Source organism: Mirounga angustirostris, unplaced genomic scaffold (assembly GCF_029215605.1).
Source record: "Mirounga angustirostris isolate CCGP_5_RB_7025 unplaced genomic scaffold, mMirAng1.0.hap1 SCAF_1, whole genome shotgun sequence".
Taxonomy (NCBI): Eukaryota; Metazoa; Chordata; class Mammalia; order Carnivora; family Phocidae; genus Mirounga; species Mirounga angustirostris.
This window is the reverse complement of record NW_026991709.1, coordinates 173,180,414-173,200,771: the sequence shown is the minus strand read 5'-3', so window position 1 is coordinate 173,200,771 and position 20,358 is coordinate 173,180,414. Positions and strand designations below refer to the sequence as shown.

The following is a 20,358-nucleotide window of genomic DNA, read 5'->3' as shown; positions in this document are numbered from 1 at the left end:
TGATGACAGCAGTTATTTCAGCGATTGATTCCAAAATTAAAGAGAGCTGGCAAACTAAGTGTGGTATATCCTTTGCTTTGAAAATGAAAGGGAACATGGAGGTCCAAAGATCATGCCCTGTAAGCAAATTGTGAAAGACAGTATTATAGAGCTAGTGAGAAGAATATTAGAGTCTTGGGATAGGCCTAAAAAAGAAAATGTTTCTATATTTTTTTCCTCCAAACATTGAGAACAAAAAACTGTACAGATTTCTCTAGAAAAAAAAATTTGACAAAGTTCAGGCAAATGAAACACACTGGTTTGGGCTGTTGTCTTTCAACTTCTTTTTATTAAAAGGAAGTTGAAGTACACAAGAATTGGCTAAATAATTTTAAAGTTGATTGAAAACCTCTGATTGGTTTGATATTTGGTCAATCACTTCTCATCTTTCATATGGTGGAGGATTACCTAAGTTTGTATTTCTTTTCTACTATGGTAGACATTTGGATTTTTCAAGATGTTCCTAAAGAAGTCAATGACATTTGGAAGAATACCATAAAATGTAATTTCTTTTGTATAGTTAGCCACCCTCATCAAAATATTTTTTTTAAAGATTTTTTATTTATTTATTTGAGAGAGTGAATGAGAGAGAGAGAGCATGAGAGGGGGGAGGGTCAGAGGAAGAAGCGGACTCCCCGCTGAGCAGGGAGCCTGCCGCGGGACTCGATCCCGGGACTCCAGGATCATGACCTGAGACGAAGGCAGTCGCTTAACCAACGGAGCCACGCAGGCGCCCCCCTCATCAAAATATTTTTAATATGATCTTAGCATGAAAGGGAAAATCATAACAAAGCTGGCATTCTAAATATACATGGTTTGGAAATTAGCTATGTTCCATAGGGTAAAGCCATTCCTTTGTTTTTCTACAAGTTATAGGGTGAAAGGTGGGTGAAATAGGTTTGGTTAGAGATAGTTACTGGGTATTCATTCATCTTAAAATGATCAAATGGAATTTTCTAAAACATCTTACAGTTCTTTGAAAATAAATATAACTGTAAGGCCCTTCTGCTACTTAATTCATGTACTAAAAGATTATTGACTAATAGGTAAACCAAGAAACTTTTTGCTGCCTAAAATAAAAACCTCCCAAATTGCATTTGTTTTGTTAAAGTATAATTTTAGGTTGGCATTTCTAAGTACTGTTGAAATATATTCAGTGTGATTAATTTTCCAAGTAAGAGATGAACAGAAACAATCATGTTCTAAAGTAGGCAGGTTATTAATGTTTTGTTATCAGCCTCAACTTGGCATTGGAAAATCTTTGCTGGCTTTCTTTATGCCATTTGTAATATATGCTTCTTGGATTTCTATCTCTAAATCATTTTCAATGTCCAATTTTTTAGTATCAGTTGTGGGTGTTCAGGTATGGTATATGTTATTTGAAAAGTCGCTGACAGAATAGAATGGCTAGTATCTTTGTCTGAATGTTTCAGTTTTATTTCTCATGTCAAGAGTTATGTTGCCTCTTTGGACACATGTGGGTGAATGTTTGTGATTCATAAAGAGTGGAAGATCTTTCAAATAACCTAGTTATTAATATCACTGAGCTACTGAATATAGTCATCTTTGGTGAAACTGAAGAATTGTCTCCACGTGTAATCATGTTTGTTGTTTGTTGTTGTTGTTTTAAATGGTCCTAGCAAATACATACATACATACATACATACATACATACATACATACATGCGTAAATGGTCCTAGCAGTTACAACCACATGTTGTTTAAGATTAGGAGTGGTCAACTCTGTATATTATAACATAATTTGATTTTTTTCCCTTGAAGGTGGAAGCAAAATGGCACAGATATTGATTTTACCATGAGTTATCACCACAGGTTGGATGGAGGCAATTTGGCAATCAGTAGCCCCCGTACAGATCAAGATATTGGCATGTACCAGTGCCTGGCCACCAACGCTCTGGGGACGATTCTGAGTCGGAAGGCAAAGCTCCAATTTGCATGTGAGTTTGTGGGGGACAATCTAATCCCTGTGTTTTTTTAATACAATATTTTTTATATTCATATTAGGAAAAAAATCTGGCTTTGCTAATCATCTGTTCTTTGAGAGAGATTAATTTATGGAGGTAAAAAGTTTTAACTATGCATTTTATGAATTCTCTCTTGGGGATAGTCAAAATCCTCTTTTAAAAAAGAAGAAAATATCAGTGTTATTATATTTTATAAATTATGTTTAGAAACATATCTAAAAGTTCCAGATATAAATATTAAGAAAAAGATGTATGACATATTACTATTTTTCTTTCTTTCTTTTTTTTTCTTCTTCTTCTTTTGCATTATATATTAGTGTTCAGAGCACAGGAAGAAAAAGCTGAGGGTAGAGATGTCTTTTGGAGGAGGTGGGTGTTCTCTCAGGAAAAGTGATTATGCACCCACAGTTTGATGTAGGTGGAAATAAAGTGGTTGCCAAAGGCAGGCTTTATATTAACTGTAACAATGTCCAGCTGCATCACATAAATGTCATCCAAGTAATTACCCTGGTGACATTTGAGGACATTAGCCGATGAACAATAGACATATTGCCTCTTATATCCTTTATATGTAGTGTTTCCAGAGACTGAAATGTTTCATATTGGATCCAGGAATACCCTTGATTGAAAGTAATTATATCTGTTGATGTAGATGGAAGAGGAGCCTTGAATTTCTCTCTCTCTCTCTGTCTTTTTTATTCTTTAATTTCTCTCTTTACACCTCCTCCCCTACCCCTCCTCCACCCCTGCCCACCTGAGAGGACATATCAGGAGGCCAACGAGTTAGCAGCTAATCCTTTGGGTGCTCATGGAAAAGGGATATTCTGTCTGTTACTTTGAAAAAGTAATTGTTTTGAAATTTTATTAATGAAATATATATCCAGAGCCTATCTTGCAGAACTTCTGTAGTCATCAGTAGATACACGACTTAATAATTGAGCCTGTTTCCTGTTGCAGGTCTTGTGTTCCAAAGATTCCTTGCTCATGTACAGTTCCCCTTATGTTGGCCATTTTGGGAACGGTCTTGTTTCTGAATATGTGGGTGTGTGTGTATGTGCATATGTGTTCATGTGTGTATTTAGTCATATGTATATATACACAAGCATTCTATAGGTACATACACAAACATATATGTATATATATTCATCTATACACAGACACACATATATGTACACACATACATAGCTGAATGAATCTGAATGCATTTATATGTGGAAATAGAAAAGACAGAAGTTTATGGAGCTAAGTGGAACATGAACAAAGGCTGGTGGCTATTTTGAAACTTAGGATAAAGATAATCACAATACTTGGTTTCTGCATTTTGCCCAAGATCATCATTTGGAAAAATAAAAGAGAACAAAATGCTGATCAGAAACTTATATTGTAGAAATAAATAATTGCTCCAGAGATTTTGAATGATTCTGCCACAGTAATTATTTATTTCTCCTGCTTGGATAGGATGTGACCCTAGAAGATACACATGAGTTGGATCAGATTCTGTAGGATAAATTTGACTTTCTGGTAGAGGAAATTTGACTTCCTGGGAGAGGAAAATAACTCTTTGAGTGTCTCTAGAGCTATGGATTCCATCTATTCATGACAACAACTGAATACCTATACCTAAAGTTAATGCACCGTGCTTAACAAAACTGTAGATTTCCTCTTCTTCATCCGCTTTTTAAAGAAAAATGTGTCTTTAAATTCCCTACATTATTATTTCTTATCCCTTTTCTGTTTAAAAATACATGTAACTAGGGGCACCTGGGTGGCACAGTCGGTTAAAGCGTTCAACTCTTGGTTTCGGCTGGGGTCGTGATCTCAGGGTCATGAGATCGAGACCCGCACGTTGGGCTCTGCACTCAGAATGGAGTCTGCTTGAGATTCTCTCCCCCTCTCCTCTGCCCCTCCCCCTTGTGCTCTCTCTCTCTAATAAATAAATAAGTTTTCAAAAAAAAAATTACATGTAACTAGGAGCCTCTTTAAGTTACAATATGTTTGCTAAAAAAAAAGAAAAGGTTTAAATTAAGAAGAAATTATATACTTTTATTTGGATGAGTGAGAGAAATCAAATCCGTCTTCACTGACTTTCCTGTTTCTTCATAAAATGTTCCTTTTTGGGTTGAAGGTGTATGACTGTTGATCTCTAAAAGCATTTCTTTTACTATTCATGCAGAAAGCAGGATGGCCTATATCCATTAATTGATCTTTCTTCTGAAAACTTAAAGGATTTTAGGTTCCAAGTCTGAAATTTAGGGAAACAAAAACAAGAACCACACCATCCTGTCGCTCTGTCCAGGACCTGTAGTGGTGCCATATGCCTGAAGTGTTTCCTGCTGGGTCCAGGGAGAGATTTACTTGAGTGTAATTATCTCTCTTCATTTGAACCAACCCTAAGCATAACCAGCACATTTTAGTAATTTAGAATTATTTCCCTCTATCTCCTGTGTCTCATAAGTACCCTGTGAACTCACTTCAGTCATTTGTTCAATCTGTGTAGTAAAGTACAGCTTTAAAAAAGGTGAAAATGCCAGATTTAACTTTGCCACCCACTGTTGTACAACTCTCCATGGTTTACTCAGGGTGGTTTACATGAGGATCTTAGGAATGAATCAAAAAATTGTGGGTGACTTACAGTCCAGGAACCTCTATTTACGAATCCTTTTGTCCTAATCTCATTTTAAAATATAGGATATTAATTTTGTAATATAGGTTTTCTGCAATTTCATCGAAACAAAGTACATTTGTATCTACATGTAAATCTACAGACAATTTCAGAAATGTTTATTCTTTATTTTTTTATTCTTATGTTAATCCCCATACATTACATCATTAGTTTTAGATGAAGTGTTCCATGATTCATTGTTTGTGCACAACACCCAGTGCTCCATGCAGAATGTGCCCTCCTCAATACCCACCACCAGGCTAACCCATCCTCCCACCCCCCTCCCCTCTAGAACCCTCAGTTTGTTTTTCAGAGTCCATCATCTCTCATGGTTCGTCTACCCCTCCGATTTCCCCCGCTTCATTCTTCCCCTCCCGCTACCTTCTCTTCCTCTTTTTTTTTTTTCTTAACATATATTGCATTATTTGTTTCAGAGGTACAGATCTGAGATTCAACAGTCTTGCACAATTCACAGCGCTTACCAGAGCACATACACTCCCCAGTGTCTATCACCCAGTCACCCCATCCTTCCCACCTGACCCCCCACTCCAGCAACCCTCAGTTTGTTTCCTACAATTAAGAATTCTTCATATCAGTGAGATCATATGATACATGTCTTTCTCTGTTTGACTTATTTCACTCAACATAATACCCTCCAGTTCTATCCATGTCGTTGCAAATGGCAAGATCTCATTCCTTTTGATGGCTGCATAATATTCCATTGTATATATATACCACATCTTCTTTATCCATTCATCTGTCGATGGACATCTTGGCTCTTTCCACAGTTTGGCTACTGTGGACATTGCTGCTATAAACATCGGGGTGCATGTACCCTTACAGATCCGTACTTTTGTATCTTTGGGGTAAATACCCAGTAGTTCAATTGCTGGATCATATGGTAGCTCTATTTTCAACTTTTTGAGGAACCTCCATCCTGTTTTCCAAGTGGCTGCACCAGCTTGCATTCCCACCAACAGTGTAGGAGGGTTCCCCTTTCTCCGCATCCCCGCCAACATCTGTCGTTTCCTGACTTGTTCATTTTAGCCATTCTAACTGGTATGAGATGGTATCTCATTGAGGTTTTGATTTCGATTTCCCTCATGCCGAGCGATATTGAGCACTTTTTCATGTGTCTGTTGGCCATTTGGATGTCTTCTTTGGAAAAATGTCTGTTCATGTCTTCTGCCCATTTCTTGATTGGATTCTTTGTTCTTTGGGTGTTGAGTTTGATGAGTTCTTTATAGATTTTGGATACTAGCCCTTTGTCTGATATGTCATTTGCAAATATCTTCTCCCATTCTGTTGGTTCTCTTTTGGTTTTGTTGACTGTTTCCTTTGCTTTGCAAAGGCTTTTTATCTTGATGAAGTCCCAATAGTTCATTTTTGCCCTTGCTTCCCTTGCCTTTGGCGATGTTTCTAGGAAGAAGTTGCTTCAGCTGAGGTCAAAGAGGTTGCTGCCTGTGTTCTCCTTTAGGATTTTGATGGACTCCTGTCTCACATTGAGGTCTTTCAACAATTTGGAGTCTATTTTTGTGTGTGGTGTAAGGACATGGTCCAGTTTCATTCTTCTGCATGTGGCTATCCAATTTTCCCAACACCATTTGTTGAAGAGACTGTCTTTGTTCCATTGGACATTCTTTCCTGCTTTGTCAAAGGTGAGTTGACCATAGAGTTGAGGGTCCATTTCTGGGCTCTCTATTCTGTTCCATTGATCTATGTGTCTGTTTTTGTGCCAGTACCATGCTGTCTTGATGATGACAGCTTTGTAATAGAGCTTGAAGTCCGGAATTGTGATGCCGCCGGCTTTGCTTTTCTTTTTCAACATTCCTCTGGCTATTCGGGGTCTTTTCTGGTTCCATACAAATTTTAGGGTTATTTGTTCCATTTATTTGGAAAAAGTGGATGGTATTTTGATGGGGATTGCATTGAATGTGTAGATTGCTCTAGGTAGCATTGACATCTTCACAATATTTGTTCTTCCAATCCATGAGCATGGAACGTTTTTCCATTTCTTTGTGTCTTCCTCAATTTCTTTCATGAGTATTTTATAGTTTTCTGAGTACAGATCCTTTGTCTCTTCGGTTAGATTTATTCCTAGGCATCTTATGGTTTTGGATGCAATTGTAAATGGGATCGAGACCTTAATTGCTCTTTCTTCTGTCTTGTTGTTGGTGTACAGGAAGCCCCTGACTTCTGTGCATTGATTTTATATCCTGCCAATTGACTGAATTCCTGTATGAGTTCTAGCAGTTTTGGGGTGGAGTCTTTTGGGTTTTCCACATAAAGTATCATATCATCTGCAAAGAATGAGAGTTTGACTTCTTCTTTGCCAATTTGGATGCCTTTGATTTCTTTTTGTTGTCTGATTGCTGTGGCGAGGACTTCCAATACTATGTTGAATAGCAGTGGTGATAGTGGACATCCCTGCCGCGTTCCTGACCTTAGGGGCAAAGCTCTCAGTTTTTCCCCATTGAGAATGATATTTGCTGTAGGTTTTTCATAGATGGCTTTTATGATATTGAGGTATGTACCCTCTATCCCTATACTCTGAAGAGTTTTGATCAAGAAAGGATGCTGTACTTTGTCAAAAGCTTTTTCTGCATCTATGGAGAGGATCATATGATTCTTGTTCTTTCTTTTGTTAATGTATTATATCACATTGATTGATTTGCGGATGTTGAACCAACCTTGCAGCCCAGGGGTAAATCCCACTTGGTTGTGGTGAAAAATCCTTTTAATGTACTGTTGGATCCTATTGTCTAGTATTTTGGTGAGAATTTTTGCATCCATGTTCATCAGGGATATTGGTCTTAATTCTCCTTTTTGATGGGGTCTTTGTCTGGTTTTGGGATCAAGGTAATGCTGGCCTCATAAAATGAGTTTGGAAGTTTTCCTTCCATTTCTATTTTTTGGAACAGTTTCAGAAGAATAGGTATTAATTCCTCTTGAAATGTTTGGTAGAATTCCCCTGAGAAGCCATCTGGCCCTGGGCTTTTGTTTTTTGGGAGATTTTTGATGACTGCTTCAATTTCCTTAGTGGTTATAGGTCTGTTCAGGTTTTCTGTTTCTTCCTGGTTCAGGTTTGGTAGTGGATACATCTCTAGGAATGCATCCATCTCTTCCAGGTTATCTAATTTGCTGGCATAGAGTTGCTCATAATATGTTCTTATAATTGTTTGTATTTCTTTGGTGTTGGTTGTGATCTCTCCTCTTTCATTCATGATTTTGTTGATTTGGGTCATTTCTCTTTTCTTTTTGATAAGTCTGGCCAGGGGTTTATCAATCTTGTTAATTCTTTCAAAGAACCAGCTCCTAGTTTCGTTGATCTGTTCTACTGTTCTTTTAGTTTCTATTTCATTGATTTCTGCTCTGATCTTTATGATTTCTCTTCTCCTGCTGGGTTTAGGCTTTATTTGCTGTTCTTTCTCCAGCTCCTTTAGGTGTAGGGTTAGGTTGTGTACTTGAGACCTTTCTTGTTTCTTGAGAAAGGCTTGTATTGCTATATACTTTCCTCTTAGGACTGCCTTTGCTGCATCCCAAAGATTTTGAATAGTTGTGTTTTCATTTTCATTGGTTTCCATGTATTTTTTTAATTCTTCTTTAATTTCCTGGTTGACCCATTCATTCTTCAGTAGGATGCTCTTTAGCCTCCATGTATTTGAGTTCTTTCCGACTTTCCTCTTGTGATTGAGTTCTAGTTTCAAAGCATTGTGGTCTGAAAATAGGCAGGGAATGATCCCAATCTTTTGATACTGGTTGAGACCTGATTTATGACCTAGGATGTGACCTATTCTGGAGAATGGTCCATGGGCACTAGAGAAGAATGTGTATTCCGTTGCTTTGGGATGGAATGTTCTGAATATGTCTGTGAAGTCCATTAGGTCCAGTGTGTCATTTAAAGTCTTTATTTCCTTGTTGATCTTTTGCTTAGATGATCTGTCCATTTCAGTGAGGGGGGTGTTAACGTCCCCCACTATTATTGTATGGTTGTGGATGTGTTTCTTTGCTTTTGTTATTAATTGCCTTATAAAATTGGCTGCTCCCATGTTAGGGGCATAGATATTTACAATTGTTAGATCTTCTTGTTGGATAGATCCTTTAAGTAGGATATAGTGTCCTTCCTCATCTCTTATTACAGTCTTTGGTTTAAAATCTAATTTGTCTGATATAAGGATTGCCACCCCAGCTTTCTTTTGGTGTCCATTAGCATGGTAAATGGTTTTCCACCCCCTCACTTTCAATCTGGGGGTGTCTTTGGTTCTAAAATGAGTCTCTTGCAGACAGCATATCGATGGGTCTTGTTTTTTAATCCAGTCTGGTAGCCTGTGTCTTTTGATTGGGGCATTAAGCCCATTTACATTCAGGGTAACTATTGAAAGATAGGAATTTAGTGCCATTGTATTGCCTGTAAGGTGACTGTTACCGTATATTGTCTGTGTTCCCCTTTCTGGTCTATATGGCTTTTAGGCTCTCTCTTTGCTTAGAGGACCTCTTTCAAGATTTCTTGTAGGGCTGGTTTTGTGTTTGCAAATTCCTTTAGTTTTTTTTTGTCCTGGAAGCTTTTTATCTCTCCTTCAATTTTCAAAGACAACCTAGCTGGATAAAGTATTCTTGGCTGCATATTTTTCTCATTTAGTGCTCTGAATATATCCTGCCAGTCCTTTCTGGCCTGCCAGGTCTGTGTGGATAGGTCTGTTGCCAATCTAATGTTTCTACCCTTGTAGGTTACATATCTCTTCTCCCGAGCTGCTTTCAGGATTTTCTCTTTGTCTATGAGACTCATAAGTTTTACTATTAGATGTCGGGGTTTTGACCTATTTTTATTGATTTTGAGAGGGGTTCTCTGTGCTTCCTGGATTTTGATGCCTGTTTCCTTCCCCAAATTAGGGAAGTTCTCTGCTATAATTTGCTCCATTATACCTTCTGCCCCTCTCTCTCTTTCTTCTTCTTCTGGGATCCCAATTGTTCTAATGTTTTTACATCTTATGGTATCGCTTATCTCTGGTATTCTGCCCTCGTGATCCAGTAGTTGTTTATCTCTCTTTTTCTCAGCTTCTTTATTTTCCATCATTTGGTCTTCTATATCACTGATTCTCTCTTCTGCCTCATTTATTCTAGCAGTTAGCGCCCCCATTTTTGATTGCACCTCATTAATAGTCTTTTTGATTTCTACTTGGTTGGATTATCGTTCTTTTACTTCTCCAGAAAGGGTTTCTCTAATAACTTCCATGCTTTTTTCAAGCCCAGCTAGTATCTTTAAAGTGATGATTCTGAACTCTAGATCTGACATCGTACTAATGTCCGTATTGAATAGGTCCCTGGCAGTCGGTACTACCTCTTGTTCTTTTTGTTGAGATGATTTCTTCCGTCTTGTCATTTTGTGCATAGGAGAATAGATTAATGAGAGAACAAAATGCTAGCAGAGTAACAATGTCCCCAGAAAATATACTCTAAACAAATCAGAAAAGACCTGAAGCAGTGGAAAAAGAAATGGAAAGAGAGAAAAAAGAAAAAGAAAAAAACAAAAAGATAAAGATAAAAACAAACAAAAACAAACAAAACAAAAGAACAACAACAACAAAAACCCAGAATGTGGTCAAATATGATCAGGCTGGTATATAGATCAGTGCCACACACTAGATTTGGGGTGTATTTTGATTTTTTAGAAGAAAGTGCCTCCCAGAATTTTAAAGAAAGAAAAACTTATATATGTACAAAAATAAGGGTTGATATGATGAAGGGATGGAATATGACTGTAAAGTTGGAAATTATAAAAAATTTTATAAAAGGAATTGATAAGAATTGTTTGAAAAAAGAAAGAAGAGGATTTAAAAAAAGAAAAAAGAAAAAAAAAGGGAGAGAATGTGATCAGGCAGGGGAATAGAAAACACCACATACTAGAGATTTAGGGTATATTTTAATCTGTTAGAAGAAACTATCTCAAAATTTTGAAGAGAGAACAACTTATATATATATGCCAAAAAATACGGGTAACTACTATGAAGGGATAGAATATGACTCTAAAAATGAAAAATAAAGATGTTTTTTTAAAAAAAGGGATTGATAAGATGTTGGTTGAAAAAGGGAAAAAGAAAAATTCAAAAAGAAAAAAAAAGGAAAAAAGACAGTTAAAAAAAAATTAACTTTGAAAGACTAAAGAATCATGGTAAAAAAGCCTTGAATTCTATGTGCAGTATTCCCCTCGCGCTGGAGTTCTGCCATTCTCATTGATCGGTAAACTTGGTCTTGGCTGGCTGTTCCCGCTTATCTTCTGGGGAGGGGCCTGTTGCCGTGGTTTCCAAATGTCTCTGCCGGAGGCGGAATTGCCCCGCCCTTGCCCCCTCCCGGCTAAGTAATCTGTTTGGGTTTGCTCTCCGGGGTTTTTGTTCCCTGCGAGCTTTCCCTAAGCTTTGGAGGCGGAGAGTGAAAATGGTGGCCTCCCAATCTCCGCCCCAGAGGAGCCAAGAACTCGGGGCCCTGCTCCTCAGTGAGCCCCCAGAGAAAAGCCGTCAGTCACTCCCGTCTCCCCGGTCTCCGGCCGCACTCCGTGCTCACCCGGCCTGTGACCGCGTGTTTCTATCTCTGGCACCCGACCCCGGGTGGAGTCTCCAAACCCAGCAGATCCCTGCGGTGCACTCCCATGCGGCTCCTCCTGGGGGAGGAAGGTGTGTCTCCCCGGATCTGCCGCTTGTTGGGTCCCTGCTGGAGGAGCAGGGGCCCGACTGTGCCGCGGATCATGGTTTATGGCAACCCCAAGCTGAGTGCCCGCGCCTGGGCTCCGCCTCTGCAGCCGGCTTCCCTGCTCCGTTACCTGGGAGTTCTGCCACACTCAGGCACCCCCGGTCTTTCTGTGACCCCGAGGGTCCTGAGACCACACTGTCCCGGAGGGTTCCACCCCCCGCTTAGCCACCAGAGTGACGTCCCTCAGCAGAGCAGACTTTTAAAAGTTCCGATTTTGTGCTCCATGGTTCTATCACTTGCCAGAAGCGGCCAAGGAAGGCCCCTACCCCGCCATCTATCCTCCCGAATATCGCCTCAGATTCACTTCTCTGCACGTCCTACCTTCCAGAAAGTGGTTGCTTTTCTGATGAGAGAGTTGTTGCTCTTCTTTTCTTCCATCTCCTGTTGAGTTTATAGGTGTTCAGAATGGTTTGATCCCTATCCAGCTGAATTCCTGAGAGGAGACGAAATCCAGGTCTCCTACTCCTCCGCCAACTTGCTCTTCCCCCCCCCCGAGAAATGTTTATTCTTAAAGAGAGAAAGGGAAGAGAGAGAGAGAAACAAGACAGAAAATGGCAGAAGGGGCATATTTAATCAAGAATAAATTTTCTTATGAAAACACACTCAATATCACTAATCATTATGAAAATGTAAATCAGAAGTATAAGATACGGCTTCACACCCATTAGGATGGCTGTTATTAAAACACACAGACACACACACACTGGAAAATAACAGATATTTGCAAGGATGTGGAAAAATCAGAATGCTCGTGCATTGGTGGTTTGAATGTAAAATGGTAGAGCTACTGTGAAAGACAGTATAGCAGTTCCTCAAAAAAAAATTTAACGGAATTACCACATGACACAGCAATTCCACTTATGTGTATATACCTCAAAGAATTAAAGGCAGGACTCAAACAGATATTTTTATATCCATATGCATAGCAGCATTATTCTCAATCATTAAAAGGTAGAAACAACCCAAATGTCCATCAACATAAATAAAGACGATGTAGTGTGTGTGTGTGTAGAATAGAATATTATCCTACTTTGAAAAAGGAGTAAACGCAACATCCTGCTAAATGAAATAAACCAGACCCAAAAGGACAAATATTATATGACTTCCCTTATCTGAGGTAACTAGAAAGGCAAATTGGTAGAGACAGATGGCAGAGCCGTGACTGCTAGGGACAGGGTGGAGGGAAGAATCCAGAGTTAGTGTTTAATTAATACAGAGTTTCAGTTTAAGATGTTGAAATTTTCTGGAGATTAATGGTAGTAATGATTACACAATCTGAATGTGTTCAGTTCCATTAATTTGTACACTTTAAAATGATTAAAATGGTAAATTTTATGTTATGTGTCTTTTATTACTATTTTAAAAAATAGTATCAGAACTCAGTGGAATAAAGTAATCATTTCAGCTGGATTTTTTTTCTCTGTCATAATTCTTAAAAGAAAAGAAAAAGAAAAAGTTTTTCTTATTGAGTATCTGCTCTGGTTCTTTTCACATAGCAAGTAGAATCTGAGTGCTAGTCTCCAGCCAAATGGAAAGTTCCTAAAGTGCAAGACCTGTATCTTCAGTTTAATTTGAAATCCTCACCACCACCCTCATAAATTTCCAACAATGCCCATTTTGTTAGAAAAGGCTTTTCATAGGCTGGATAATAACAGTAGTCAAACGCTAAGATTTTCGATACAGACATATCTGAGTTCAAATTCTATCTCTGTCAAAAATCTAGTGGTAAAATCAAGCCACCTCTGAACAATAGTAAGCCTCTGTTATGAAATGTATACAATGGAAATTATAGCATCGGAGGCAGGATAATGACCTGGATTGCAAACCCGGGTGCTTTATAGACATTTGTGAAATGATAGCTCTAATTCTTCTTGCTACTTTTAATTACTTCCCTCAATTTGGCCAAACATGTACATATTTCAAACTGCTGTAGTTACTCATAGAAAAATCTTCTAATTTACATTTTAAAACTTCCTCTGGACTAGTTAGTTCCTTCTCTTGTTTTTAAGACTTTTAGGTGCTTTGACATATGTTAACTTTCTTGAGCTAGGCAACCAGCATAGGAGATAGATGCTATTGTTCCTATTTTGCAGATTAGAAGCCTGAGGCTCACTGAGATGGGGGCTTTTTAAAGGTCCATTGTTAGAGAACCAACTGAAACTTGAATATAAAAGTTGAGACTCTTAAGGGCAGGATTTTCATGTCATAGTATCCTTCCCAAACACTGCCCACACAAAACCCGTGTGCTTCTTTTTTTACTTAATTTGCTGTTGGCATAGTAATTGCCTAAATATTAAGCCATATCTTCAGGACAGTTAGCTTCACAATAAGTCTGGTGGTAGATGCTTTTGAAACCCTGTCCAGATCCCACTTAATGGACAGCGTGCCCATCCTCAGCTTTTAATGACCACAGCTGCACCTGGTCTATCATTTATGCCCCAGACTCCCTTGGGATCAGGCTGAAGCCAGACAACAGCTGAGAACCAACCCCTTCTTGCTTAGCTCCTTCCCAGGCTGTCTTCTGCTTCCCTCCCTCCCTTTCTCTTGGGAATGTTCTCTCTCTAAATCATACGCACTTGAATGTCTGCCTCAGGTTCTGCTTCTAAGGGACCCAAAGTAAGACAGACACTAAACATTTAATGTAAGATATTTGATCTACTTATTGATAGAAAAATTAGGTCCAGAAGCCGTTCTCATATAAATTTCTATAGTAAGAACAAAGCTATACATCAAAATAAAATTGTATTAACAACTCTGCTTCCTATCAGTTGGCAGTCAATTGCATAGTGTCACTTTGACCTTCAGAACAATTGAACTATGAACAGCCTTTTAGAACCTAACCTGTCCCTGGGAAAGACTCTATAGGTACATACCTCTAGATAATTGATGGCTTTTGTTTGTAACTTTTATCCTGATGTTCAGCAATTCAAAAACACCCTCAGAGTTTATTTTAGGCTCAGCCTGTAACTCTTTGCCTCATCCTGATTCATCCCACCATGAAACCATGCTAAAATGCAGCCCATGTATACAAAACTATCTATTACAAAATGTACTCCTAAATCAAATCTGTCTTTAACCAGCTATGTTACCCAGACAAGACATTCATCTCTGTGGACTTATTAAAGGTATGTTTTGAATTATTTGATTACAAAAGTCCCCTACATAAGATTCTGTCATTTCAGATTATCAGGTAGATTTCCATTTTAAGCATTTCCTTCCTTCCCCCTAACCTCAACCCTAAAGCAAATTCAGCAGATGTCTAGTTACCAAAAGCTCCTGCTACCAACCTGGTGTTTTGAATGATAAAACCAGTTTGACTTTTTACAAGTTACACTTGTAGCTGCTTTGAATTTCTTTTATTTCTCAAGGACTTTGGTAGTAAAGGTTGAATGTAGACTTCTTCCTTTCATATGTACGTTAATGAATTACTCTGTACTTGTGTGAGAGAACATTGCATCTGTCATTGCTGTTTAAAATGTCAGCCTTGAGAAAAAAAGATAGGTGTTTTGAAATAAACCTATGATTTCACCGAGCTGTATTTTTTTTTTTTTTTTGAGATTCTTGTAATAATACAGCTCTACTAATGAATAGATAAACATTTGGGATAAAAGTTACTCATGAATAGGACTTTTTGGTTATGCACTGTTTAATATTTAATCACAGATACCATTTCAAATAAGGTTGTCCCATTATTGCAGATCTACACTGGAGCCTCCTAACTGGCCATTCATTTATTCATCTGCCAACCACCCAGAAAACACCTTATTTATATGCATCTAGCCCTGTGCTAGGGCCTAACGATTAAATGATAAATAAGAAACAGCTATTCCCTGTCTTTACAGAGTGAACAGCTGAAACCTTAAGCACAATTGAAAAAAAAAAAAAGGAAAGAAAGAAATTGCTAACATTTCTAGAGTACATGTTATAGAGCAGGCATTGTTCTACACTCTTTATGTAAATTAACTCCAGTGAGCCTCAGAATAACCCTATGAGGTTATTTTCAGATGAGCAGATTGAGGCATAGAAGAATTAAGTAACTCGCCCTGTATCACACAAATAGTTAAGTGGCAGAGTCAGTATTTAAACCCATGCAGTCAGAATGTAGAGTCTACATCCCTGCTGCCTACCGAACCTTCTTAAAAAAATACCAGGTGAAGTAAGAGAAGTAGACTTAACCTATAATGCAGCCCAGAGTAGGGAATAGTAAGGTTTGCCTGGATTGGGAAAAGGGCAATAGAAGTCTTCCAAAGGCAATGTGGCTTGACTTAGGCATTGAAATATCAGTTTGTGTTCCTGATACAAGTGCATGGAAGAACATTCAGGATGAAAGTCTATCCAAGAGGAAATGCAAATGTGTGAACAAGCCCAGGTAAAGAAAGTATGAGAAGATTGACAAAAGACCAGGCATGATAACAGAAATGCAAAAGGCCATCTTTATAAAATGACTAGTTTTCTAGGAAAAGGCTGGAAAATAATTTGGAGGCAGGTACATCCAAATTTTGGAGGCCCTTTATATCCAAGCCCAATCTAAACAATGGGATGATTGAGTGATACTCTGAAATGCCAAAGAAACACACAAAAATCCATCATACTGTGATGCTTTTAGGCAGAGGCACCAGAGGCAAACTGTGTTTGAAGAATATTCTCCAGTCAATGTGACATTGTGCACAAGTGTTAATTCATGCATAAAATGGGGTGTTAATATTACTCACTTCATGTAGGATTGGTATCAGGACAAATACTTATTAAATGTAGAGAAGAGGGTAAGGGTGATTGTGAGTTGTTAATGGATTGCTCAGCAGAGACCTGGCTAATCAACTATCATGTAATAGTTGGTTGGGACATCAGTATTTATTCCCAAAACAATGGAAATATTTTGAACGAAATTAAGGATTTTGAAGTTGTTTATAAAATGTAGTTTGAAAATGCCACATACTTTTCCTATAAAAATATTAGTCTGATACATTAATGATATTACTAATATTATTAAAACCTCACTACACATATTTAGGGATGCTCCAAACCTCACTTTTCACACTTGTAACATAGGGTAAAGGAATTCTTGCTCCCCTCTGACTCCACATCAGAGGGATGATTTTAGAGGGCTCAAGGTTAAAATGCAATAATAATTCATTTTAAAGGGCTATAAATAGAGGCATTTACAATCATCATAATTTTTTTCCTGAGGAATGCAAAGGATTTTATATCTGCAATGCCATTCATCTTTATTCTATACTTGTAAGCTATTCTAAACTGTGTTTTACAGATGGAGAAATTCAAGGTAGGGGAACTCTGTTACTTGCCCACGGTCACCCAAACTACAACAGACCGGAATTTCTCATATCTCCATCTCAAAATAATTTTTAAATATATATTTATTTATAGATAGAGAAAGTAAAATGGAATCCACCTGAATAAAAACCATTGTCACAGCACAACAGAAAAGGTATCCAGGTAAAAGCCATAATATAGAGGTCTTTGATCAGTTTAAAATGTCCTTAAAATTTTTTATACCTAAGAAATGCAAAAACAGTTATACATGATCCTGATGATATAGTGATAAAGTACGTTTATATCTGAAAAAGAAATTAAGACCAGGAAAAGAAGCTTTAAAAATAACACTTAAAAACTCATTTGGAAATTGTAAAGTCTCTGATAATTGTGAAGTATGTGTTAAGTGGGTAATGCATATCTAATTACAAATGAAAATGTTAGATGGCTTTTAACCTTTTTTTTTTGTATATTAGAAAAGAAATAGCTAAACAAAGTGGGAAAATACATATTTTTTCTTTAATTTCTCAAAAAAAAGTTGATAAATTAGTATTGGTTTTTCATTATCATTTGGGAAATAGCACTACACAATGTTTCAATGAAATTAATATTCTGAATTTGTCTTAACGTACTAATAACCACCAATTGATACATCAAGGAGAAAACTTCATCTTTGATTTTAAAAACAATTCATGTCTTAAGTAAGGGGACTTGGAGCAGTCACATGGTTGAATTACAGTAAACCACTATTATATTTTTAAAATCAACAGGAAAGCAGATTATCCAATATTTTAGCCTCATTTTTTCTTCACCATCACTGCTGGACATCTATTTATGTACCTTATCAGAAATGATACTCTCAAAATTCAGGCCTCCTCTCACCTCTCACCTTATATTCAGTAGGACCTAGTCTTTTGGTCCATTTGAATAAAATTGCACATTTAAGCTGCCAGACTGACAGGATAGGATAGGAGAGGGAAATGTTAAAAAGTAAGGTATTCATCCTATCAAAACTGAGAGTTTCTGATTTATAAAACTAAGAAAGAAACCCAAAGCTGAAATGTTTATTTGTTACTCTTGTTCTATTTGACAAATGGCTTTGAGGAAGTTATGCGCATAGCCCATAGAGATTTTGATTCTGAGATTTATAAAGCAGGTTGAGAATTACAACAAAATTTTTGTTTGCATTAAAGAATCAGATGAAATATTTTTTAGATTTATTGTTAATATATATCCAATGTTACCTAATAGCAAATTAGAATCAAGTATTTAAAAAAAAGTAAATACAAATATAAAGAAGTTTTGGTGCCAACTCCTGGAAATGTTTATCATATTTTAAGGTATTAATTTATACATTATATTTTCTAAGAGGTATAACCCATATAGAAAACTATAAAACACATAAATATACAGCTCAATGAAGCATGACTAAGCCAGGTCCAGAATATTGCCAACACCCCAGAATGCCCTCTCCTTTATACTCTCCCAGTTACTACTTCCTCCTTCGTCTCCACCATCTCATTTGTAAATTTATAATTGAATATTACCTTTTGAGTTTCATATGGATAAAACCATACAACATCTATTCCTTCAAGTCTGGCTTTGTAGTCAGCAGTGTTTGTGAGACTCATCCATGTTGTCGGTAGTCACTGTTCATTCATTTCCATCACTATGTAATATTTTATTGTATAAATATACTACAGGGGTGCCTGGGTGGCTTAGTCGGTTAAGCATCTGCCTTCAGCTCAGGTCATGATCTCGAGGTCCTGGGATCGAGCCCCATATTGGGCTCCCTGCTCAGCGGAGAGCCTGCTTCTCCCTCTCCCTCTGCTGTTCCCCCTGCTTCTGCTCTCTCCATCAAATAAATAAATAAAATCTTAAAATAAATAAATGAATGAATGAATGAATGAATGAATGAATGAATGAATGAATAAATAAATAAATAAATAAATGTACTACAGTCTATGAATGACATCTGCTGTTAAGGGAACTCAGGATTGTTTCAAGAGGCAAAGATGAATAATTATTTATGAATATTCTTATATATATCTTTTGGTACAATTGTGCATACATTTCACTGTTGTATATAACATAGAGTAGAATTACAGGGCATTTGGGTATGCATATTTGCAACTGTACAAGATAATGCCAGCAGTTGTCCACAGTGATTTTATTAATATAGCTTCTTACCAGCAATATTTTTTTGACAATACTTGCTATTGATGGCCTATTTTATTTTATTTTATTTTATTTTAATTCTATTTAAGATATAGTGTAATGTTGGTTTCAGGAATAGAATTTAGTGGTACATCACTTACATATAACACCCAGTGCCCATCACAACAAGTGCCCTCCTCAATACCCATCACCCAGTTAGCCCATCCCCTCCAACAACCCTCAGTTTGTTCTCTATCCTTAAGAGTCTCTTATGGTATGTTTCCCTCTCTCTTTTTTCCCCCCTTCCTCTATGTTCACCCATTTTGTTTCTTAAATTCCATTATGAGTGATACTAGCCAATAGGATCCAACAGTACATTAAAAGGATTATTCACCATGACCAAGTGGGATTTATCCCTGGGCTGCAAGGTTGGTTCAACATCCGCAAATCAATCAATGTGATACAGTACATTAACAAAAGAAAGAACAAGAATCATATGATCCTCTCCATAGATGCAGAAAAAGCTTTTGACAAAGTACAGCATCCTTTCTTGATCAAAACTCTTCAGAGTATAGGCATAGAGGGTACATACCTCAATATCATAAAAGCCATCTATGAAAAACCTACAGCAAATATCATTCTCAATGGGGAAAAACTGAGAGCTTTGCCCCTAAGGTCAGGAACGCGGCAGGGATGTCCACTATCACCACTGCTATTCAACATAGTATTGGAAGTCCTCGCCACAGCAATCAGACAACAAAAAGAAATCAAAGGCATCCAAATTGGCAAAGAAGAAGTCAAACTCTCACTCTTTGCAGATGATATGATACTTTATGTGGAAAACCCAAAAGACTCCACCCCAAAATTGCTAGAACTCATACAGGAATTCAGTAAAGTGGCAGGATATAAAATCAATGCACAGAAGTCAGTGGCATTCCTATACACCAACAACAAGACAGAAGAAAGAGAAATTAAGGAGTCGATCCCATTTACAATTGCACCCAAAACCATAAGATACCTAGGAATAAATCTAACCAAAGAGACAAAGGATCTGTACTCAGAAAACTATAAAATACTCATGAAAGAAATTGAGGAAGACACAAAGAAATGGAAAAACGTTCCATGCTCATGGATTGGAAGAACAAATATTGTGAAGATGTCAATGCTACCTAGAGCAGTCTACACATTCAATGCAATCCCCATCAAAATACGATCCACTTTTTTCAAAGAAATGGAACAAATAATCCTAAAATTTGTATGGAACCAGAAAAGACCCCGCATAGCCAGAGGAATATTGAAAAAGAAAAGCAAAGCCGGTGGCATCACAATTCCGGACTTCAAGCTCTATTACAAAGCTGTCATCATCAAGACAGCATGGTACTGGCACAAAAACAGACACATAGATCAATGGAACAGAATAGACAGCCCAGAAATGGACCCTCAACTCTATGGTCAACTCATCTTTGACAAAGCATGAAAGAATGTCCAATGGAACAAAGA

General features: G+C 37.4%; 1 protein-coding gene across 1 annotated transcript in view; it reads left to right on the top strand.

The window, feature by feature from the left end:
• The window catches only part of CNTN6 (contactin 6), a 312,379-nt gene that overhangs the window by 132,888 nt on the left and 159,133 nt on the right, over positions 1-20,358 (top strand). Inside the window, 1 exon segment of the mRNA XM_054504630.2 lies at positions 1,822-1,997. Coding sequence (XP_054360605.2) covers positions 1,822-1,997 — 176 coding nt within the window.